Below are 24,624 nucleotides of genomic sequence, written 5' to 3'. Positions count from 1 at the left end.
CCCTGACCCACTTTTGCCATTTGCTGGGGGAAACTCTGTCCGGGCGATTTCTCGGTCGTCGCGGGCAGAGTTCTTCTCTACTTCCGGAGGGTCCATCGGGTTCGTGGTCCTCCTTCCCCTTCTTCCTTTCTTCTCTTTCTCCGCTTTCTCTTCTTTCTCCTCTTTCGGTTCCTGCACAATGACCAGGAAACCGACTCAGGGAGCTCGGTCGGGGAACCCGACCGACGACACCCGATCGGCTCCGGAAGATGAGGCCTCCTCGCTTTCGGGGCCGAACGTCGATCAGCTTCGGGAGCACTATCGCATCCCGGAGCAGTTTCGGCTCTCTGCCCCAGGGGCCGGCGGTCGGGTCAACAACCCTCCGCCTGGCGACCTGGCGCTATACGTCGAAGACCTTCGCGCGGGTCTTCGGCTCCCGATTCCGGAGTTCGTCCGGAATCTGCTTGATTACTACGGACTCTGTCCGGCGCAGCTGGCGCCGAATTCTGTTCGTCTGATAATCTCCTTCGCGCTGTTGTGTCAGCTCTTGCCGACCAACCCTCGCGTTTCCCTCTTCCGGGCATTTTTTGTGCTCCGACCCCACCCTAAAGCCCGAGGGTGGTGGCTCTTCAACCCCCGGAAGGGTCTTGCTTTCATAACTGGTCTTCCATCGTCCATTCATGGGTGGAAGAACCAGTTCTTTTTCATTTCTTCTTCTTCTTCTTGGGGCTTTCCTTCCCGCTGGGGTGTACCCCGAACTGAGGCCAACGACAACAGTCGGGTCGACGTGGACGACCGGGAGGACTTCCACCGACTCAAAGGCATGTCGGTCCCGAAGCAGAGGGAGCTTGTTACCGAGCAAGCTCTCTATGATGCCGGCCTGAGTCTGGTCCCCCGAATAGGTATCGCCCGATCCCCCAGCTTTTCTTTTTGTTCGGCTTTAGGGTAGTTCTGGTCCGGCCTTTGACACTGGTCGGTTTTGCAGGGACACCGCCGAGGATGAGGCCGACCGATGCCAAAATTCGTCAATTTGCTGCCGCGAGGAAGAGGCCAGCGTCGGGGGCTGGCCCTTCGCGCCCTTCCAAGAGACCAGCCCCAGTCCCGCCGACCGTGGAAGCGTCGGCGACCGAGGGGTTGGAGCCGATCATAGCCCTCGCGGCTCCGACTGTCCGAGTCGAGGAGAGGCCGACCGAGGAAGTGGCCGAAGGAGTGTCGGCGGTTTCGCCACCGCGGGTGGAGCCGGATGTCGTTCGGGAAGCCGAACATCGTCCGGAGGCGTCCGCTGGCGCAACGGGGGGCGCCGGGTCGAACTCCAGCGTCCCATCACTGCCAGCCCCGTCGGTCGGGGCAGCTGATCGGGGGAAAGCCCCGATGGAGCCCTCGGAGGAGGAGAGATCAATGCCCCCCAGCGCATACTACCCTGAGGGTGCATCGGCCTTGGCCGACCACAACCTTGCGAGGAGGTTGTGCCAGGGGATCCTCCTCCCTACCGACGTTCAGTCGTTGCGGTCTCGGCAGGTGACCGAGATGCTGTCGCGGTTCTACCCGACAATGGTGGAGGTAAGCTTCGCGTCACCTTTTTCCTTAGAAGAATTTTTGCTTGCCACATAATTCTGACGAAGCTTTTTTCCGTCGGCAGCTGATCTTCACCATGTCCGAGTTGGAGGCCGGGTACCGAAGGTTCGGCGACGTCCGGGCAGTCTTTAAGGAAAGGTCGGCGGCGGCCGAGGTCAAAAGAGCGAGGCTGGTCGACCAACTGCAGGAGTCGGTCGACCGGGAGGCCAAGTTGACGGACGAGGTCTCCCGGCTTATGGCCGAACTGAAGTCGGCCAAGAAGGAGGCCAAGCACAAAGGTCGGGTCGTGCGTCGTCTTCGACGCGAACGGGACGGTGCCACCTCCGAACTCCAAGGGGAACGCGAGCAACTTCGGGCCAGCCTGGGGAAGCTCGCGGAAGCCGAAGAGGATTTGTCCATCGCCCAGATCGACGCCGAAATTGCTAGGGCCGAGGCGGAGTTGGCGAGGGAGGAGCTGGCCCACACTGAGGACGAGGCACGGTCGGCGAGGGAGTCGGCCGATCGTGCGGTTGAGGACTTCCGGGCCTCCGACCGGTACAAGGAGGAGATGCTCGAGTCGGGCTTCGCCTCCTACCGGGTCGGGTTCGAGGACGGTCGGGATGCCGTCCATGCCTTGTACCCGGAGGTGGACGTCAGCCGCGTCGTCCCGCCGTTCGCCGAGGAAGAGGGAACCGAAGAGGAGGCCGACCGTCTGTCGGGAGGCGTCATCCCAGCGGAGGAAGCCGTCCCGGAGCAGGAGCTGACCGAAGGTCCCTTGCCGACTGAAGGACATCCTTCTGCCGTTGACCCAGCGTCGCTCACGGTCGAGACGCCGATCCTTCCCGATCCTCCGTCGGTCGAAGAGATTAACCAGGACGAATGATCGGTCCAGCCGACCGTCTTCCTTTTGTTTCTTCTTGAAAATACATGTAATCGGGCTTCGGCCCGACTTTGTAATTTCTTTTATCAACGAATGAAATTTTCTTCTTTCTTGTTTGTAATGCCGACCATTGCTGCGATGTCGAACTTTAGTTGCTAACTTAAGTAAGCCACTAACTCACGTGAGTCGGTAGGACTCCGACAACTTGCATAGCCCATCGGGTAGTCGAAGTTGCCAGTCGGGTCCATCTGTTGAAACGGAAGCCGATCGAACCTTCCAAGGTTCGACAGCCGGACCTCCGTAGATGCACTTAGTCGATCATCGTCCGGCGCAGTGCCGGGGGCACGATAGTAAGTCGGGTCCCCATGCTCTTGCGTCGGGTTTCATGTCCTTTGACAGACGGTGGCAAGCCGAGTGTCGTTCAGCCGGTCGTAGGTCGGTCGGCGAGTAGTGGGTGCGTCTAAGGTCGCGTCATGTGATAGACGGTGGTAAGCCGAATATCCCTCGACCGGCCGTAGCCTGGTCGGAAGTCGCGGCAATAGCCGCGTGGGCTTTTAGCCTTTCTTCGGTCGGGGCCCGATCGGCCAGTCGGCCGATGGATTCTGCCCGAAAATTCGACCGTAGAAGGAGTATGAACTCCCGTCATCGTAGATGCATCGGTCCGTGTAAGGGGCCGATGTGTCGCCGGTGCCAGGTCCGCGTCGATGCGTCGGGGCTGAGCGCCGATCAGTAGTCGAAGAGTTAGAACCCCAATTTTTCAAACTGAACTTGTATTCCGACGATTGAATTACAGAATTCACTGGTAATACAGCTTCAAGTTGTCGGCGTTCCAAGTCCGGGGAATGGGCTTCCCCTCAAGGGTCTCCAGTCGGTAGGCCCTCGACCCGAAGGTGTCAGCAACCTTGTAGGGTCCTTCCCAGTTGGGAGCCAACTTCCCTTGGTCCAAGGGCTTCGACACCTCCGCCTTCCTCAAGACTAGGTCGCCAGGTTTAAAGAGCTTTGGTCTGACCTTGGCGTTGTAGTACCGGGCGACCCTCTGTCGGTATGAGGCCATTCGGATTTGAGCCTCATCTCGCAGTTCGGGGAGAAGGTCTAGGTCGGCCCTCCGGCTTTCGGAGTTGTCCGGCTCGCGGTACTGCTCGACCCTTGAAGATGGCAGGCCAATCTCGAGCGGGATCATAGCTTCTGTCCCGTAGGCCAAACTGAACGGCGACTCTCCGGTCGGGACGCGGGGGATCGTTCGGTAAGCCCACAGGACGGAGCCCAGCTCGTCGACCCAGAGACCTTTGGCTTCGTTCAGTCGGGTCTTGAGTCCATGGAGCAGGGTTCGGTTCGTCACCTCAACCTCGCCATTGGATTGGGGGTGCCCGACTGAAGTTAGCCGATGACGGATGTGGAACCTGGCGCAGAAGTCCTTGAAGTCTTGGTTGTCGAATTGCCGTCCGTTGTCGGTGATGATGGTGTGCGGCAATCCGAACCTGAAGATGATGGACTTTTGGACGAAGTCCTCCATCTTACGCTCGGTGATCTGCGCCAAGGGCTCGGCCTCGACCCACTTCGTGAAGTAGTCGATGGCGACAACGATGAACTTCCTCTGGCCTGACGCCGGTGGGAAGGGGCCGAGGATATCGACTCCCCACTGAGCGAAGGGCCATGGAGCGACAATGGGAGTGATTTGGCTGGCCGGTTGGTGCTGAATATTGGCATACTTCTGGCATGGCTCGCACCTTCGGACCAACTCTGCCGCATCCTTCCTCATGGTCGGCCAGTAGTAGCCCTGTCGTAAGACCTTGAAGGCTAAGGACTTGCCCCCCAAGTGATTCCCACAAATTCCTTCGTGAACCTCTCGGAGGGCGTAGTCAGCGTCGGTCGGTCCCAAGCACCTGAGCAGAGGGAGGGAGAACGACCTCTTGTAGAGTCGGCCGTCCATGATCACATATTGCGACGCCGACCATCGGAGTCGCTTGGCCTCCGCGGGATCTTCGGGACTGGTCCCGTCGGACAGGTACCGGACGATCGGGTCCATCCAACTTGGTTCGGACGTTAGCTGCTGCACTTCTTCGACCCGATCGATGCTCGGCTGCTGGAGGTTTTCGACAAACATCCGACCCAAAGAATCATAGGCCGACGTTGCCAATCTGGAGAGGGCGTCGGCACGGGCGTTCTCCATCCTGGGGATGTGGGAGATCTCGAAATGCTCGAGGCGGGCCACGAGATCCTTTACCTTCTGAAGATACTTGATCATGGTCGGATCTCGCGCCTCGAAGTCGCCCTTGACCTGCCCCACGATCAGCTGAGAGTCGGAGAATGCTCGGAGGCTGTCGACGCCCAGTTCCTTCGCCATCCTCAAGCCCGCGAGGAGTGCCTCGTATTCGGCTTGATTGTTGGAGGCCTTGAAGTCGAACCGGAGGGCGTATTCGGTGACTACCCCATCCGAATTCGTGAGCAAGAGCCCGGCCCCGCTTCCCTGAGCGTTGGAGGCTCCGTCGATGTGAAGTACCCAGGTGGAGATCGGGTCTGGCTCAGAGACCGAATCTGGTCCCGGGCCTTCAGCTCCCGACCTTAGGTCGGTCGTCGGGCATTCAGCGATGAAGTCGGCCAAGACCTGAGCCTTCAAGGCAGGCCTCGGTCGGTACTGAATGTCGAACTCGCTAAGCTTCATTGCCCACTTAGCGAGTCGTCCGGATGTGTCGGGTCGGCGCAGTACGGCCCTCAGGGGCTGGTTGGTGAGTACCACGATGGCGTGGGCCTGGAAGTATGGTCGGAGCCGTTGCGCGGAGACGGTCAGGGCGAAAACCATCTTTTCCGTCTCCGAGTATCTGGCTTCGGCGCCGTGGAGCACTTTGCTGGTGTAGTAGATGGGCTGATGGGTTCGGCACTCGTTTTCCCGAACGAGCACCGAACTGATCGCCTCAGAAGATGTGGCCAAGTAGAGATACAAGGTCTCCCCGACCTGCGGCTTTACGAGCAGCGGCGGGGAAGCCAGGTACCTTTTCAGGTCTTCAAAGGCCTGTTCGCACTCATCCGACCAAGAGAAACCGTTCGCCCGGCGCAGGGTCTTGAAGAATGGGAGGCACCTTTCAGCTGATCGGGAAATGAATCGGCTAAGAGCGACGATTCTTCCGTTCAGCTGTTGGACCTCCTTCTTGGTGTTCGGATGACGCATGTCGAGGATCGCCTTTATCTTCTCAGGGTTGGCCTCGATCCCTCTCTGAGAAATGAGGAATCCGAGGAACTTCTCCAAGGTCACCCCGAAGGCGCATTTGGTCGGGTTGAGCTTCATTCGGTGTCGTCGAAGGGTGCGGAAGGTCTCCTCGAGATCCTGAACATGGTCCGGGATCTGCGTGCTCTTTACCAGCATGTCGTCCACGTACACCTCCATGTTACGCCCGATCTGGTCTTTGAAGACCTTATTGACGAGTCGCTGGTAGGTGGCGCCGGCATTCTTCAATCCAAAGGGCATCACCCGATAACAGTAGAGGCCCTTGGGGGTCACGAACGCGGTGTGCTCCTGGTCTTCAGGCGCCATCCGGATCTGATTGTACCCGGCGAAGGCGTCCATGAAGCTGAGCAGTCGAAATCCGGACGTCGCATCCACCAGCTGGTCGATCTTTGGGAGTGGAAAGCTATCCTTCGGGCATGCTCGGTTGAGGTCGGTGTAGTCGATGCAGATCCTCCACTTCCCGTTGGCTTTCTTGACCATGACGACATTGGCGAGCCAATCGGGATACGTGGATTCCCGAATGAAGTCTGCTTCGAGCAGCTTGTCCACTTCTTCGTCAATGGCCTTCTGCCTTTCTGGGGCGAAGGACCTTTTCTTCTGCCTCACCGGCTTCATTGTCGGGTCGATGTTGAGTCGGTGAGTAATTGTTTCTGGAGGGATGCCCGACATATCTGCTGCCGACCATGCGAATATGTCGGCGTTGGCCGTCAGCAGCTCCGCCAGTCGGTGGCGTTTGGTGTCGGGCAATTGAGACCCGACCCAAACTTTTCTGTCGGGATTTTCTCCTACCGGGATCGCCTCGAGTTGCTCGGCCGGCGAACCCCGCTCTTCCTCCTCCCGTTGATCCAGCTTGTCGATTGTCAGGGGATCCTTTGTCTCGTTGCTTTGGACGGAGATTTGGAAGCATCGTCGGGCGAGCTGTTGATCTCCGCGCATCTCCCCGACTTCATTTTTGGTCGAGAATCGAACAAGGAGATGGTACGTCGAGACGATCGCCCTGAGGGCGTTCAATCCGGGTCGCCCGAGTATGGCGTTGTAGGCCGAAGGAACTTGGACGACCGCGAAAATGAGGGAGACTGTGCTTTGCCGTGGTTCGGTACCGACCGTCACGGGCAGGGTGATTTCTCCTTCTGTCGTGACGGTGTCTCCGGCAAAGCCGATCAAGGGCGTGGAGACCCTACTAAGTCGATCAGTCGGTAGTCGCATTCGGGAGAAGGTCGAGTAAAACAAAACATTTGTCGAACTTCCATTATCAACAAAAATTTGTTTTACATCATAATTGGCTATTGTCGCCGACACAACAACAGCGTCGTCGTGGGGAGTCTGGATGCCCCGAACGTCGTCTTCTGAAAAGGTAATCACGTCGTCCGGGCGCGGCTTTTTCGTCGGCTCCCCCCTGTAGACGTCCCCGATCCCAGCCACTTGGAGATCATGTTGATGACTCCAGCCGTCGGCTGGTTAGTCGGCGCCTCTTCAGTCGGCTGGGGGCGTCGATCGGCAGTCGGTCGGGTCGGCGGACCCTTTCGAAATTTGCCGAGATACCCCCGGCGGATGAGATTTTCGATCTCATCCTTCAACTGGATGCATCGCTCGGTGTCGTGGCCGTGGCTCCGATGGAACCGGCAGTACTTCCGATGGTCGAGGCCCTTTGCCTTCAGAGGCGGAGGCTGTCGCAGGTATTCTTCCCCTTCGATCTCCATCAAGATATGCGCACGGGGAGCGGAGAGAGGAGTGTAGGAGTCATACCTGGGACGCACCGACCTCGGAGTCTGTCGGCGGGGTGATTTTTGGATCTGTCGGGGTGGAGAAAGCCGACTATTGGCCGGGGGCCTGCTTGGTTCGGCGGGCTCCCGACCCTTTCTTCGCTTCTCCTTCGGACCCCTGGGCTCGATCAATCGTCGGTCGGACACTCCTTCGTCCGCGCGCATATACTTGTATGCGCGCTCCAGTAGCTCGGCGTATGTTCGGGGGAGGGTCTTGTCCAGAGAATAAGTAAACCGGGACGACCTCAGGCCCCGCTTCATGGCTAAAACCGCCATGTCTTCGTTGAGGTCCCGGACCTCGAGCGTGGCCGCGTTGAATCGCGCCACGAAGTGTCGGAGCGTCTCGTTATCCCCCTGCTTGAGGGAGAAAAGGCTATCCGACGTTCGCGGCGGCTTTCGGCTGGTGCTGAAATGGGCCACGAACGAGTGCTCGAGCTGCGCGAAGGAATGGATACTGCCCGATCGAAGACCGGAGTACCAAGCCCTGGCAGCCTTGCGAAGTGTGGCGGGGAAGCCGATGCAAAAAAGAGCGTCGGTTGCCCCTTGAATCGTCATGAGAGCTTTATAGCTCTCGAGGTGGTCGACTGGGTCGGTGGAGCCGTCGTATGGCTCCACGTTCGGCATTTTGAACCGACTGGGAATCGGCTCATCGAGGACCAGTCGAGAGAGAGGCTGGGCGGTCTGGAAGTCGACGTCGTTCGAAGACTTCTGGCCGTCCATCTGCAGTTGGGCGAGTCGACGGTCGATCTCCTCGAACCGTCGCTCGTAGTCGTCCGCTCGTCGATGCTGGGAGACCCCGGGGGTGGAGCCTCCGGAGGATTCTGAAAGAGAGGCCGACGGTGTGCACGGCCGCTTTTCCTTCCTCGCCCGTTCCAACGGGGAAGGAGAGGGCCGCTGGGACCGTCGGTCGTCGCGCCGTGGTCGACCCTCCTCCTCTCCGTGGGAGCGCTGTTGGGAGCGCTCGCCTGGAGGCGACAGGGGTCGGCGCGGCCGTCGGCGGCTGCTCCTGGAAGGCATAGGTCGGGCCGCCGGTTGTTGCTGGAGGCTTTTGACTGCGTCGGTCAGTACGGTCATCTGCCGTACGATGGCCGCAATCTGGGCCTCCGTGGTCACTGCAGGTCGCGGAGAGCTAGGCTCCGCCGTCGATGGTGGCGGGGAGGCTTCTTCCCGGCGGGAAGAGTGCCTGGCCGACCCAGTGACTCTCGATCGTTGGGCTCTTGTCTTTGTCATGCTGTCCCCTACCTGGCGCGCCAATCTGTTGTGGCCAATCGCCTCGTCGCCCGATCGTCGGGAAGCGTGCACCTGCAAAAGGAAGTCCGCACTGACCGGAGGCGGCTCCGACGGGGACCCTCCGACGGTCAAGTCAGAGAGGTGACTGGGCAACAGTGAAATGCAGACAGAGAGCTCTGAGAAGGAGAGAGGGAGAGGGAGAGAGGAGCGAGCCTGCGTATGTGGGAGAGACGGGCGGATCGATCCCTTGCATTGTTGCCTTCCCCGGTATATATAGTAGAGCACGGTATGGCGCCATCATTAATGGCGCGGACAAGTGAGGAACTGTCAACTCACTGTAGGCTGTCAGAGCAACCGTGAAAACGTCATGTCGCCGTGTAGCCGTCTAATTACCAGGGTTGACCCGGCTCTCGGCGGGACAATGCCCCTAGGTAACTGTGCCGCATGTCCGTGTCAGAGCTGACAACGTCTGGCGGCTGTACGGTGGTTGGTGGAGTCGGCCGACCCAAGGTCGGTGGCCAGCAGAGTGACGTCGGACTCCTCCGTCGGTCGGCGAGCTTCATGTGGGTCGGCTACCGGACCTCTGGTTTTAGTCGGTCGGGAATGGACCGTGGAATGGCCGCAGTTAGCCGCTGATGGCGTCCGTCGGCCTGTCGCCCGACCTACGATCGGCCAGTCAGAGTCGTCCGTCGGGCCGTTGGTTAGTCGGTCGGGCCGCCAGCCGGTCGGTCGGTCGGGCCGCCAGCCGGTCGGGCCCTCCGATAGTCGGTCGGTCGGTCGGGCCGCCAGCCGGTCGGGCCCTCCGATAGTCGGTCGGTCGGTCGGTCAGTGGATATCCCCCAACAAAATCCATCAAGATCAGGTGCCTTACATATTTGGACATGTAGATCATATAGCATTCCTAATTTCCTCACAATAAAAGGATGATTGTGCCTTTGGAAATCATTGTTTTTATTGATCAATTCTCTTGATTCAAATTCAACACTTGGATCAAATCATATCTTACCATGCTCCCATTGTTGCTAGTCTTAATTGCTAGATTGGCAGACTTCACAAGTTTTTACATTTTTATTTTTTTTTTTCTTTGACTATTCGGCTTGTCAGGATACTCTTGCTAAAAAAGTTGGAATGAAGGTTTTTCATGTCTCCAAAGTAGATCATTAATACAAAGTTGCATGAAACCAGGCACCTTTTGTGGCATTGGAGAAAGCATGATTTTGAAAAGCTTGAGCATAAATTGCAAATGGCAGAAAGCTAGATTAAACTTTATCTTAATCTTATTTCTTTAATTATCATCAAGCATCAATCGGCCAGATTGATACCAAATGGCAGCAGAAAGCTAAATTAAACTGGCTAATAATGATGACTCTAATACAAGAATTTTTTTTCATGTTACCACAATATTTACCATGCTATATTGTCTTTAGGTTCCGTTTTTTTATGAATAAAAAATTTATTTAAAAATTTATATTTTCTAGATAGATTTGTTTATATAATATTTAGATAAAAAATAATTAATCTATATTCTTTTATGCATAGGAAAGTGATTTCGAAATTTATTACTTATATTTTTTACATTGTTACTTTTCCGAGTAAGTTTCTAAAATTTATCCATATTTTTTATAATATCCTTTATACTTTTTAGATTTGAAGATAGTGGATGCCTAAGTTATTGAGCATTGAATGATGGAGATATTGAAAATGAGAATGCGATATTTTAAGAATAAAATTAAATATTTATTTTATTGATGAAAAATAATTTAGTCATCCGTTAGGTGAGTAAGATTTTTTCTCTATTTCATAGGTAAATATTATTTATGAAAAATAATTTATTTATTTTAAAAAATATAAAAATATGAATAAATTAATCAATAAAAAATTGATTAAATTTTTTATAATATTTATTTATAAAGGAACGGACGTTAAACTGTTCTTGCATCTCAAATCATGGGGATATTGGTAATGAGTTTGTTAAATTATGATAATCTTTCATAATCTTTTGTCCCCAGGGAATGGTGGAAAGCGATATGGTAATACCGCCACTCCGGTTTCCGGCTTTCCCTTTTTGGCGACAAATAGTCAAACATGCCTCACGTTGCTTGGGACGCGGGCAAAGCATATCCCATTTCGCGCAACCGCCCATTTTATGCTTCTGCTCCTCATCTCCGGATCACAAGACAAACACTCGAGAGGGAAACAAAGAAAGACAAAAGAGAGAGTCCTGGTTCTAGCCTTCGAAACCCCCGGCTGAAACCCTAGAGGAGAGCGAGTTCACCCTCTCCTTCGATGGCGAGAGACGCGGAGACCGGCGAGGCCTCCCGGCGGCCGCCGGATGTCCCTTCCGTCCGGATCCGGTCGCGGCCGGATCCCTTGCTGATCGTCTGCCGGTGCTTCAGCTTCCTCACTGCCATCATCGCCGTCCTCTGCGTCTTCGTCAACGTCCTCTCCGCCGTCCAGTCGTTCAAGGATGGATCCGATGTAAGCGCCCGCCCACCCAACAAACCCTACATCGTTCCTCCCTCCTTTCTTCTTCTCCTCCGAATCTCATTGCTTCTTTCGTTCATTTTTTTTTGGAAAATCAAAATTCGGAAGATTTTTGGTGGGATATTTCGGTGCTACGCGGTCGTAATCGCCCTCTTTGTGGCCGTTGCCGAGACCGAGTGGAGTTTTATAATGAAATTCTGGCGGGTCGGTGTCGATCTTTCATCCTCTTTTTTCTTTAGCTATTTTAAATCCGATATAACTTTAATTTTTAATTAATTTTAGGTATTTTAATTAATTAGTTAATCTTTTGTCCTTAATAAATGCAGATATTGGAGTACTGGGCTGGAAGGGGTATGCTGCAGATCTTGTAAGTATTTGCCCGCTATGCTTGAAATTTATCTCATGTCTAGATTCTTACCCTTTAGGAGAAAGTTTGTTCTTATGGCTAACTTATGAGGAATCAAGGAAGAGAGACCCATCTGAAGTATAAATTGTTGATATTTTGTACTACAGTGTTGCCGTGATGACGAGAGCTTTCCCAGATGTCAGCGGGCAGCGGAAAGATCTGATTTTGCTTCAGGAGATTGCAAGTTACCTTCTTATGGCATGTGGTTTGACATATGTGATATCGGTAACTACTTCAAATAAATGCTTTGATTGCTCATTTATCACACTGAATTATGTAGGAGAAGGCCTCATGTGCCAGTGCTGCACTAGATGTGTGGTGTCTAGCATGGTCCAACTTGGAATCTGAAAATGCACTACTATCATGTAAATTTTTTAGTTCTTTGGTTTAAAATATCATTAAAATTAAGTATATATGGACTAACTTCTATGGGTTATACTGGGTAGTTAGTAACCTTTTTGAGGGAAGGGTAGTTAGCAACTTGAGACAAGAGAGATGATGCATTTGAATTTTACTCTTTCAATCATGCCGTGATGCATTAGGTGTTTATGCTTGTTGATTTTGTTGCACCATTTGGATGACCCCCCAAAATACAACAACAACAACTACTACTACTGCACATAAAAAAGGGGAAAAAAAACTACATCATGTTTTAATGTTCTCTATATTTGCTAATGGCTACAATCATTCAGGGTGTACTATGCATTGGTTTCTTGAAGCGTGCACGCCAGCAGAAGGAAATAACACGTGAGCAAGCACTTAGAGATTTAGAGGTAAGGTGTAAGCAATTAGTTCATTGGCTACAAAAGCCATTCAACTGTGAAGGTTGCAGTAGATGTTTGTTTTTAAATAATAGCTATAAGTTTGTTTCCTTCTCAGTTCAGTTTGTGTGTAATGTTCAGTGTTCTTGATTCTGCAATTTTCTCAAGCTTGAATTCTACATATAAGGACATTGGCTCAAAACAATCAAATTTCATAATTAGTGATTTGCAATGTACTAATGTGACAGATGAGACAATTCAACTGTTTAACAGATTCTTCAACCTCTCTTTCTCATTCTCCACATAACAGAAGAGGAACCTTCACCATACATGGCTTTTATAGGAAACAAAGCTAGGGTGACAACTATGACTCCTGATCTTCATACCCTATGGCTTATTCTAGTACCAATTCAGCCTCCACCTTCTATGTTCTAGGTACACCCTAAAAGAAGTAGATGATCCATATGTTCTCCTTCCTGGAGAAGTCATTACCGTAATCTTATGATACACAATCCTGATTATATGACCTGGATCAGAATGACCTCCATGATCTGCATTGGATCCTTGGATTATCAGGACATTGTTATCATGTCTGTGGTCATTTGCTCGATCCCCTTCTTGCGGTTAGCCTCTTTATATATCTGGATTTTATGTCCTCTCAGACTTCTGGTGGTTGGAGGAACACTACAGTACTAGAGGATGGGTAGCCTTGGAAAATATACATACAAAACACAACAAAGAGCTTGACAGTATTGTAAGATATGAAACGTTATGATGGCTACTGCTTTGTTTTCAGCATTTTTTTTGCTGTATCATTCTATGAAAGATGTTTACGGGATGCAAGTCATGCCACCATGAACTCGAGTTGTGTAGTCAATTTGAATTCTTTGTCCATATTAGTCTATATATTCAAATTCATGTACTTTAAACCATTAAGAGAACGAGTGATTTTCTTTTCTTTCAAATCCAACCATCCTGCTCCTTCATATAGTTATCAGGGTTGCACATGCCATAACCAGCCATCATCAACCTGAGAAAAAGCATTCGTATGCATACCTTCAATGCCAAATTGTCAGATAGGTGGAATGACCTTTATTGCTGCAAATATGTAACATAAAATTGTAGCAAAAGATGCAACTTTTATCGAAGCATCATGTACATGGTCAAAATCCTTTATTCCTTTGAGATGTTTGGAGTCCTTGTTTTCTTCTAATGCCTCTGGTTGTTAGTCTGGCTATTACAATATTAACCCAGCTCCTAGCTTGACTACTTTAAGTCATGACTCATGATAAGTGTGTTTTGCATCAATTCATCTTTTTTCCTAGCTTTTAAATGTGAGTTAATGCATAATCAACACACACACACACACACACACACACACACAGATACATACACGCACACACACACGCACACCCACACATATGCACGCGCACACACACACACAGATACATATACATGCATGCACGCGCGTGCGCACACACACACACACACACACACACATATAGTGTTGTAGTTATGTGACACTAGAGTGTGTGCATGTCTTTTTAAAGAATAAAATAATAATGCAAGGGGAAGAGTTGGAACCTCTAACCTTAGGTGCAACATGCTCCAATTAACTGAGATGTGGAATGGGGAAACATGAGAGGAGGGAGTCAAAATGCAGATATCATGATACATCTCGCACACAGGCTTACTAGCATAGTTAGCATTATATATTTGAATATATTTTATGCATGTCTGTTTTAGTACTAGTGCTGCCGTTTTTAACTTCAGTTGCCTGTTGCTTGCTGTCCTTTATCATCTTCTGTTCCATTATTTGCAAAATGAATGAAACAGTTGCAAAAGAAATTGAGAAGTAAATTCAACCACAATGCAAGAATGTTGTAGATTTGTCATTGCAGTACTTCCTGTTCCTTGTAGCTCTTTCTCTGTTCTTACTTTTAACTTCAAGTTCTGCTGATGCAGGAATTGGAACGGCATAGGGAAGAGCTTGAGGCATTGTTAGTTGTGGACAGGGCCTGATGGTGCAAGTAATTGTAGCTGGTTTTTACTTTGAGCAGAATCTGAACAATGAACGTGGTCCATGGATCCCAAGTTAACGTACCTATTGTGTTGGTAGATTTGATGATCATATTCGGGAGTTGATATCACTTGAACCCTGCTTCATGTAAGTTGTTTGAACGATTGCTGCAAGTTGAAATTAATCATTGATGAGGTGTGATTTCACTTATTTGTCAATTCTCTGGGAAGGAAAAAAAAAAAAAAAACAATTTCACCTACTTCCTGTAGTAGTTAGGCCTTTGGAAAAGTACTCTGTTCTACTTACAGTTTCCGGGTTGGCATCATATACTTGTGACTTTTTATGATGTTTGATTTCTACTTGATTATTCCTCAAAGGTTCTATATTGGCTTTTGTGAACTAGAATCATTTTAGTGCTACTTTTGCTTTTGTTTGGATGAGTTTATGCATGCCCGTTGGGCCATTGCCCTTTCTTTTTTGCAAAGTGACAAGGGGATGTGGGGAAAATACATTGCAAATGAGAAACAGGTAACTATGCGGAGAAGATGTGGAAACAAAGGGAAATTACTGGATTTGGTGAAAAATTTAGCACCAGTGGTTTGCTTCTTTTGTAAAATATTTCTCATGTAGTTTCTTTCTTTGTCTATGTTTCTAGTTGATTCTGTTTTCAGTTGGAGCTGACTAGAATTTGACGTCTAGTAATCAATTGGACTTCCATAACCTTGCTATCTGGCTTGGATCTTTTTTGATGAAAGATGCATTAATTGTGTTTATATTGTTATCCTAGTAAGATCTCTGTGTGGGTTGATGTCCTCATTGAGTTAGGTGGTGAAGTGATTGGTGCCTCTTAGTGTTTCCATTTTACTGTGATTGATGGAAATATAACTTTCACTCTTATCCCGAACTAGTTGGAATCGCTTTAAGAAGGCTGTCTTAAAAGGTTGCTTCTAAAACTATTAGTCGAATCTTATATGGTCCAGAAGGTTCCAGAATCATCTGACTTCTGGAGGACTAGTAGCATGCACCATGTTTTTTTTCTGAAATGATATTATTACTGTCAACTTGTAACCCTTAGGGTGCCCAAAGTTGCTTCATTGCTATTTCTTTCACATCAATAATGTCATTAGGTTTTGGTTTGCCAATTTGCAAGTAGTTCTTCTTCTGATTAGTTCATTTTCTGATAATTTGTTCACTGGTTGTTCCATTTACAGATAATATTTTTATGGATCATCAGTGATACCATGATTTGAGGCTGTGCAGCTGCGGATGCTTTTGTGTGCTAACAGTGATGGCATTGATTTTATTTTTATTTTTTTTCATGAGCTGATCATGCTCGATTTTGTTGTTGTCTTTTAATTCATTTGTTTGGAGAACTCTTAGTACAATGGTCAATTACATCACTAAAGAGTTGTACGCTGAAGTGGGAACAAATGGCTAAAATATTGTTTCCTTCCTGACCTATTTTATTGTATCTATTGATTGGTTCTTTTATTTACCTGCGTTAACTGATGTCATAATTCATACCTGGTTTGTCGCATTATGGATGCATGCATTTTGCATATTGTTTGCTCTGGATACGTATGTGTTCTGTCAGCTGCTTTGAGCTCTGAGATATATGTGGTGCTTTGCACTGTTCGAGCACGTCGTCTAGTGCTGCCTGCATGTTGAAAAAGCTCATAGTGGACTTGGATGTTGCCCAGACCCATTATTTTGCTTGTGGAAATGTTGATTTTTGTCAAATTATGGGGTAGTTCATCGTTAACTTTGCTGCGAGAGAGGTGCTGGGAACAAGATAGAGGTTCAAGGCTAGCATGTAATACACTGAATATGTTACCAAAAAAAAAATACACTGAATATAGAAGGGAAAGTAGTTTATAGGGTATAGCATTGGCTCTCACGTCATTATTCTCCTTGAATTCCAGCTTTTTGGTTTTTGGACTACGAAGATGTGGCAGATATGCTAACTCATGGATTGGTTTGATGATGTATGCTAATTATCCAATTCCAACATGCATGTTGCAGACCTTTGGGCACTTGTCAAAGGTCTTGTGTACGTCTCAAAGATGTTATTTGAGTACAACTTCTCCCTTTGTGATACCAAGCATATCCAGTGTCTTATTAATCATTATTGATGTGGTTGGATTAAAAATCACTTTTGCAAACTATTTGTTCTTTTTTTTGCACCAGTTGAATGAAAATGACATCTCTGTTCAAGTAAGCATGCTATGATTCTTTGATTATAATTTATACAAGTATTGTTGCTGGGGATTTTTTTTTTTTTTTTATGGAGATATTTGGTTCGCAATCGAAATCAAAATGAGAATGGCTATATCCTTTGAAGTATTTCGTTCGTGAATAGAATCAAAATCAAAATGAAAATTTGAGTTATTAGAAATATTGGAATGAAAAATCGAAATGAGAATGGTCATATCCTCCAACTAAACACCCCCTATGCCTTATTTCACGACAGCGTTTGCAATTAACTGAGTTATACTGACATCAGCCTGTTACCAAAAATGATGAGATCAGACACGATGCTTACTGGCCTCCGTTTGAAAAGGCTGTGCTTCAGCTGACGATTCCCATTGCTTGTATCAGATACACAAGATTCTTCCTTATTTCATGAGGAAGACCATCCCTCGGACGCACATCCTTCTGGAGCAATTATTTTTAATGAAAATATAAGCACATCCAACGGGTTGCAGAAAATAAAGGCATCAGTCCTACCACCCTAGCGTAATTTGCTGGATCAACTACCCCAGTGTTGAGGTTCTGTCATATGTATGATGGAGAAATATCTGAAGTCTCATTGTCAGTTCACTCAAAAAGGACCATCCTGCCTGCTGATGCAGGAGTTGTAGTAGAATTGACGCCATCTCAGGCCTTCAAAATACATGCTGTCTGATTTGTCTTGCATGAATCATTCGCCCATAGCAACCTGTTTCATTCTAACAGCAACTCATTCCTCATTATATATTGCAGAAATTCTGTTTATGTTAGGTTCAATACAGCCCTGAAATCGCCTCTTCCTGAAAAATAGCAATTTATGGTGCACTAAAAGTATATTCCCTTGCAATGCAAGATATAACAGACGCTATGCAAACCTATAATTAAATCTGTTAATTTGTATTGGTGACCGATGCACCTCAATTTCCTGGTATTAATTAGCCAAATAATAGTTCACAAAGAACATACACATTCAGAGAGCAAAGAATATCTACAACCAAATTTCATTTCTGTAAACTATATCATGCACATCAATGTCATCCGTAAGTCCCTGCATATAGAACTTCAGCCCCTGATGAAGTTCTGCCATGCAACAGTAGTGTACAACATCCAGCTTCCTATTTCCCCCATCCAAGTATATAAAGAGTAACCAGATTGAGCGCAGCTGATTCCGCAGATACATAACCTCCTGTACCATCGTAGTTATATGACCTAGCACTGAGAAGGGGAGAAAAATCAGGGGGCGTGGGGTATACAACTCCACTGTACAACCCAGTTCCTAAAAGAATTAAATGGCGTATGTCATGTGGCTGCCAGCCTCTGTTCAAAGCACTTATTTGATCTTCGGGGACATACAGCCAGCCAAAATCAGAAGCTATTCAAAACCATACATAGATGAGTTTGCATTCGAGTGTTCCAACACAGTGAATCTCACAATGGTAACATCACCGCTACTAGCTTATCCTTTGGATAACTGCTTCCTATTAATGCATGAGTCACTTTTTGATGTGATTCTGTCTCTTGAATTGTATCTGCTATCCTGTCAAAGTTGGAAAGAAAAATTTTAATATATTCAGAACTAAGAAGGTTGAATATTTTGCACTCTAAAGTCTAAAGAGTAAGAATTGGGACTTACCAAATTAGTTCATGCAAACACCTGTATGGAACCATGGGCGTTGTCATGGTGCAAGTTCCGAATAAAAGGATGTTCAAGTAACTGGTTTGCAGTTGGCCTTTCTGCTGGATTCCTACGAAAGCAAAGCTGAAGAAAGTCCTTGCCCTCAGAGGACAATGTTTCAGGAATGGGTAGGTCTTTGTGCAAGACCATGAACATAGCTGCAGCCTGTGGTCATTGTAGGTAGGATAAAGAACTCATAGCATAAGGAAACATTAAGTGCCCCTAAAAAAATTAAAAGTAGAGGATAACTGATAAGTATTCCCCTAGTCTTACAACATGGACATTCATCATTGGATAAATTTTGATCAAATATTTTGCAAGGCAAAATTAAGAGAATAAAAAGTATGGAATTATTTTGAATAATATTAGAAGAAATAAAAAAAAACCTAATTATTCCACGGCTGGAGGTAAAGATGGACAGTATTATTTCAGCAAGCAGTACCATGCCAAACATGCCGACTATATCTTTATAATACATGTATACACAATATGCTATGAATATTTTGACATGCACGACAAGTAATAATCTAAGTAATAATCTCAAAGTTTTGATGTCTTGGGTTGCCTATCATTAATACATGGCACAGAGCAGGGCATTATTCATGAAGGTAATGGCACAATACAGTAGTTTCCCCAAGGCATTAAATTAAGGAAATGTCAGGAAAGCATATGGTAAGCTCACAAGTTATGGAGTTTGCTCAAGATATTCCAAGTAATTAAGAAGTACTATAAGGGCCTGTTTGGGCAGCCAAACAGCTTATTCAAGCAAACTTTTTCCTTGAAACTCAGCAAATCTCTAGGCAAAAGGCTGGAGGATGAAACTGCAAGGGCAGTAGAAGTCTACGGTTTCCACAATCCCAAAATCTCAGAAGAAAAAGGAAAACTTTTTCAGCTGGAACTTCTTTTTATTTTTACTTATTTATTTATTTATTTTGGGGTGGTTTTGGCTTATACTGATAAGAATGTAAGCAGCCATCAGGCAGCAATAATTTGAAGCAGGTGTAGGTGTGTCTGTAACAGTAATTGGAGCTCCTATAAATTTGAGAAGTTTGAATTCTTTTGATAAAAAAGAATATTGGGTATACTGAGAATTCAGTTATTTAGGGCTTCTATTTTAAGAAACATGGCACATAAAAAGCAAAATAAGGTTTGCTGTACCGGTACCGGACGGCGTGCCGGTGCCGGACCGATACGGTACGGTATCGGTACCGTACCGTACCGACACACGGTACGCACAGGCGAACCGGTCCGGTATCGGTACACAATTTTTTTCGATTTTCAATTTTTTTTTTTAGATTTTTAAAGTTAATAATTGATAAATACAACCTCAATATGGCATTATATTGCATATTATTGACATATTTGGGTTCAATTTGGAGTTAGGTTGCGGTATAAAGACTCTTGATCCAAAATTTCAAACATATATTTATTTATATTATATTTCAACTATGTCATCTTAAAACTAAAGAAAAAATATATAAAATACGCATTAAAATGTATCTAAATATTTAAGTACAAAGCGCAATAACTGATATACGAACCTTAAGATGTACTCTGTATTTAATTTATTGTCGAGTGTCTGTGACGCTCGTAGATATCTGGATCATCAACATAGTCTGAAAGGACATCAGTCCAACCTTCTAGCCAAGCTGCACCATATTCTCGAATATTCATCATCCCATAAGGCATCCTCTTTAAATTGTAAGACATCTCAGACCTCTCGCTAAAATTCTAACTCTGAGAAGTATCCTCGAGATGATGGTACGGTTGTGGAAGAGCCCATCCAAATATGCCAGTAGCAAAATCTGATCCGTAAGATGCTCCAGGCTGCATAGGGTAGTAACCACTAGAAGATGATGCCTCGGATGCACTATATGCATATGGATCATAAGATGGCTGTGGATAATAGGATCCATAATGCGAGGATGATTCAGATACATCCATTGACCCTACTCCACGTGCAAGATCGTCCGCAGCTGCATCATGTGCTGGACGACCTCTAGGAGCCCGTCGTCTATATGAAATCGACTCCCCACGATCTCTAACGACTCGTCCACCATGATCCCTTTCCTGTGTGACATGCATAAACTAAGACTCACCGGTGAATCGAATATCACCCTGTGGCTGTATCTCATAAACGGTGGTCTCCTGTCCTTCAGTTCCTCCCTGATCATCAGATCCATAGCTACTACTACCAGTATCATCATCACTCTCCCTGGTGTCCGTATCTGAACCAGATAGCTCTTGTACTCTCGAGAGTGGTGCACGTACAACTGTCTTTTTTTTTCCCCCTTGTGCCCCTCTGTGACTGAGTTTCCTGTGATTGGGAGGATGGATGCCTTCTTGCTGGCTGCCGGGAGGAATGTCTATACATCTCTCGCTCGAATCTCTAGAAAGATGTATCGGATAGCGAGTCATGTGATGAATGAGTCCCTTGTGTCCCCTCAGACTGTGGCTGATCAGCTGGAACCCTATGTGGAATATTTTTTCTGCCCATTGCCCTGGATCCACCCTGATCTCCCTTGCCACCACACTGGCTGGTCGTAGAGAGGATCCTGGCTCATCAAGCTCTGGCTCCTACTGCTGACCTGCAAGCCATCCGATGATCGGATCGTCATCCTCGTCGGCATAATCATCTAGCGTCGGATTAGTGTACTTCAACTGAACTTCCTCCTGAATACATTTTAGCCTCAACCTCAGATTGTAGTGAACATATACAAGATCGTCGAGGTATTTTTGTGTCAGATGATTTCTCTGTTTGCTGTGGATAAGGGCGAAAGTGGACCAATTACGCTCACAGCCACTAGCAGAGACCGTCTGAGAAAGAATACGGACAGCCATATGTCTCAAATTTTCTGCTGACGTTCCAAAATGAATCCACCATTCAGCTACAAAAGCAAAATTACATATCAAATTTGATGATATTATTAAGCAAAATTACATATCAATCTACATTGCTCATTATTGATATGTAATTTACCTGCATTCATCTGCTTTTTGCTTACGACAGCTGATGGGACTCCAAAACTGTCTGATCCCTTTCTAAACTGTTTCGTCTGAAATAAAATATATTTATTATTTATAAATATATCAGATCGAATTCAGTTGAATAATTACATCCGTTTTAAACTAGCATACCTCTTGCTGACACAACGATGCGATTTCTGGATCGGACACCATCTTATATATGACATTGCGAAGAGCAGCAAGAAGCTCGCTATCCATATCTATTCCCAGAATAGTATACTGAAATCTCGGATTCAAGTAATAAGCTGCAGATAAATTTCAAGACTGATTAAGCATAATTTTATTTTCATGCTTCGAAAAAATATTTTAAAACATTCTTGAATCCAAACTTACCAGCTAGATGCAAATCTCTGTCCATCTGATTGTCCCAACGGCGCTCAATAATGTTAATGAATTCTTGAGCATGCTTGGGATCATTCTCACTGATCTGTTTCTTTGTCCTCTCCATCATGTAATATAGGAAGCCCATCTGGGGGTATCTCTCGTTGTCCACGGCACGAAGCACCTCATATAAAGGCTTGATAGCCTTCACTATTTTCTCAGCCCGCTGTCAAAATGACTGACTCGTCACCAAGTTCTCCACATGACTTCCATCAGTGCCGGCCCTCGCATATCTGCTCTCTTACCACTCGGCACTGACAAACATCCGACGTAGGATTGTTTTCTTCTGAAGAAGACTATCAAGTGCTATGTAGTTGGTAGCAAACCGTGTGATATCCGATCGTAAGATCTCTCCCCCAGTATACGTCCGCATCAATGAAAGAACCCATGTGTGGTTGTAGATGAATCTAGTAATGGTCTAGGCAATCTCCACTACCTGCTGTACCCTACGAATCTTTTCGATATCCATCAATATAAGATCAATGCAATGTGCAGCACATGGGGTCCAGTATATCTGCGGTCGCTGCTCCATCAACAACTCTCCAGCAGTCTTATATTGTGGTCCATTATCTGTGATGACCTGCACGACATGCTGCTCACCCACTGAATCAATCACCTCCTCTATCAGACCAAGGATATATGTGGCATCGTGCATCTTATCTGAAGCATCGATTGATTTGTGAAAAAATATTTTTCCATCACAGTATGTCAAAAAATTAATGATGCTCCATCTGGTAGGACCTGTCCAATCATCACACATCACTGTCAGACCGTATGTAGGCCATTTATTTCTGTAAGAAGCAATCCATCTCTGCAGATCCTCCTTATTGCTGTCAAGAAGCTGACCATAGATGTCCTTAGGTCCTGGAGGATCTACACCCTGGCCAGCAGCCTCTATGGCTGAAATAACAGATCGATAGTAAAGAATGGCTGCTGCATTTGCTGGAATATGGCTGAAATGAAACCATGATCCAATAGCTCGCCACATATCCTTCTTCTTATCTTTTTTCAGTATACTGTCAATTCTCTGCTGCTTTGAATTCTTACTGGGCAAAGCATGTGGATCCAAATCCTGAATGCTGGCTCCTATTGGAATATCTCTGGAGGACCTCCTCCTACTGCCAAAAGCTCCCAACAAAGAAGACATGCTGCGTCTGCTCCCTCTACCACCAGGCTCTCTGACTGAGGTAGTCCTCCTTAACTCGAATTCTCCCCTACCAGTCGTTGATCCAGATCCTGATTCGTAGTATAATGGTCCGAATCGTTCTCTGTACCAGACCATCTCCTCCTGCTGGTACTGATCCGCCAAGCTCGCCTGAATGGCAGCCTCAATCTGTACCTTCTCATCTGGAGAAGAAGCCTCCTCTGACTCTCTAGAGTGATAAGAAGGTGACCTGCAGCTCGACGGTCTACTTCGATCTTTTTCTGCTTTGTCCTTTCCTTCGCTGCTTTCGAATCAGCAAAGTATTTTTTCATCAATTGTCGGACCTCTTGCGGACATTTCCGACACATGGACACATCAGGATAACCATCAGTCAGATACTGCTTCAACGTAGTCATCCCTCCTCCCTTGAACTCTGTGTTGCACCATTTGCATCTCCAATGATGCCGAGCCGAGAGCATCTCGTCATGATCCCAACCGATGTCACGCTTTGGATCTTTCTTCTTACTCATTTCTGTAGGTATAATAAAATACTAATTATTTTGAATTACCTGTAATATAACACTAATTACATATATTTTTTATTTGATAATATTTTTTACTATTTAAATATTTACAAAAAGAATTTCAAAAAAATCTCAAGTTAGATTCAAATATTTCAATTATTTTGAATCATTCTAAACATTATTCTCAATTTCAAAACTAACACTGATTTTTTATTTTTTTAATAATTTTTATATAAATAAATATATACTATAAAATAGCTGATTAACTAAAGTGAACGAACGTCATGCTCTAAATTTTTTTCTTATAAATATATGCAAATACAATAAAACATGATAGTTTAACGATAATTAAAATAATTATATATAATTTTAAAATAATTTTAATAATTATTTTAAAATTTATAAATTTAAAATAAATATGTTATATACTTCAAATAATATTTTTAAATAACTAAAATATAACACTATTTTTATATATTTTTTATTTTTTAATTAAATTTTTTAATTTAAATAATTAAAAAAATATTTTTTTTATTTCAAATATTTGAAAAAAAATTGAAATTAGATTTAAGTAGCTTGAATCATTCTAAACATGATTCCCAAACTCTGATTTTTTTCTCTAAAATTTAATTTTTTTTAATTTTTAAATAAATAAATATTTAAAAATATTTAAAAAATATATAATTAATAAAAATTAATAATTTTAGTGTCATCATGTAGATCTTCCAAAAATCTATCACATATAATTAAATCATACCAAAATCACAAAATTTTGGCATGATTTTCTCTTATTTTCATTCTTTCTCATTCTTATCCTATTTTTAACAACAAAAATTAAAAAAAAAATATTTACTAAGAAAATAACATATTATCTTACCTCTGGCCAAAGATCAGCCTCTCCTCGAACCACTCCTACAATTTGACGGAGTTTTTTCCTTTTTTTCTAATTTTTCGGAGGTCTCAACGGTTTCGTTGAGACCTTCATAAACTTCGGATCCTCGTGAGTTCTTTGAGAAGTTCTCAGAGAACTCTTAAGACTCAATGATTTAAGTCTCCGACCCCACCCCCCTCCCCCCTCCCCCCTGCCCACTTTTTTCATGTGGGCTTGTCGGTATGGTTCGGTTCACGCCGAACCGGACCGAACCGATCCATACCGTCCGGTTTTGGATGGTATGGATGCGAACCGAACCGAACCGAGCGGTTTGGAAAAAATTTCGAAAAAAGGATCCAAATCGGACCGATAAATTGCCGGTCCGGCTCGGTACTCCTCGTACCGGACGGTTCAGCCTGGTACGGCGAACCCTGCTGCAAATAGTGAGAATAAAAGGTTTCAACATCGTTATC

The 24,624-nt window shown here is 46.2% G+C and overlaps 2 protein-coding genes across 6 annotated transcripts in view; one reads left to right on the top strand and one right to left on the bottom strand.

Moving 5' to 3' along the window:
* Positions 1 to 10,742: 10,742 nt before the first annotated feature.
* Positions 10,743 to 15,652, top strand: LOC105033263 (uncharacterized). 2 transcript variants are annotated; one of them, XM_010907987.4, is made up of 7 exons: positions 10,745 to 11,107; positions 11,222 to 11,317; positions 11,440 to 11,480; positions 11,627 to 11,744; positions 12,212 to 12,292; positions 14,246 to 14,447; positions 15,512 to 15,652. In XM_010907987.4, the coding sequence occupies exons 1-6, from the start codon at positions 10,916 to 10,918 to the stop codon at positions 14,300 to 14,302; spliced, it is 585 nt and encodes a 194-aa protein (XP_010906289.1). In that variant the 5' UTR covers positions 10,745 to 10,915; the 3' UTR covers positions 14,303 to 14,447; positions 15,512 to 15,652. The 2 variants fall into 2 exon arrangements, with proteins under 2 accessions (XP_010906291.1, XP_010906289.1); XM_010907989.4 differs by lacking the exon at positions 11,222 to 11,317 and having other exon boundaries at positions 10,743 to 11,107.
* Positions 15,653 to 17,514: 1,862 nt separating this feature from the next.
* Positions 17,515 to 24,624, bottom strand: part of LOC105033265 (mitogen-activated protein kinase kinase kinase 5) — a 35,973-nt gene continuing 28,863 nt past the window's right edge. For 2 of the 4 annotated variants that reach the window (XM_073259771.1, XM_073259770.1), the window contains 2 exons: positions 18,163 to 18,369; positions 17,515 to 18,066 (listed from right to left, as the gene is read on the bottom strand). In XM_073259771.1, the coding sequence (XP_073115872.1) occupies positions 18,172 to 18,369 (198 nt within the window). In that variant the 3' untranslated portion in view covers positions 17,515 to 18,066; positions 18,163 to 18,171. Of the gene's footprint in view, positions 18,067 to 18,162; positions 18,427 to 24,624 lie in introns of those variants that run through there. The other 2 variants (XR_012142196.1, XM_073259773.1) reach the window with 2 other exon arrangements.

Source organism: Elaeis guineensis, chromosome 6 (genome assembly GCF_000442705.2).
Source record: "Elaeis guineensis isolate ETL-2024a chromosome 6, EG11, whole genome shotgun sequence".
In the NCBI taxonomy this organism is placed as follows: Eukaryota; Viridiplantae; Streptophyta; class Magnoliopsida; order Arecales; family Arecaceae; genus Elaeis; species Elaeis guineensis.
This window is presented reverse-complemented; position numbering and strand designations above follow the sequence as displayed.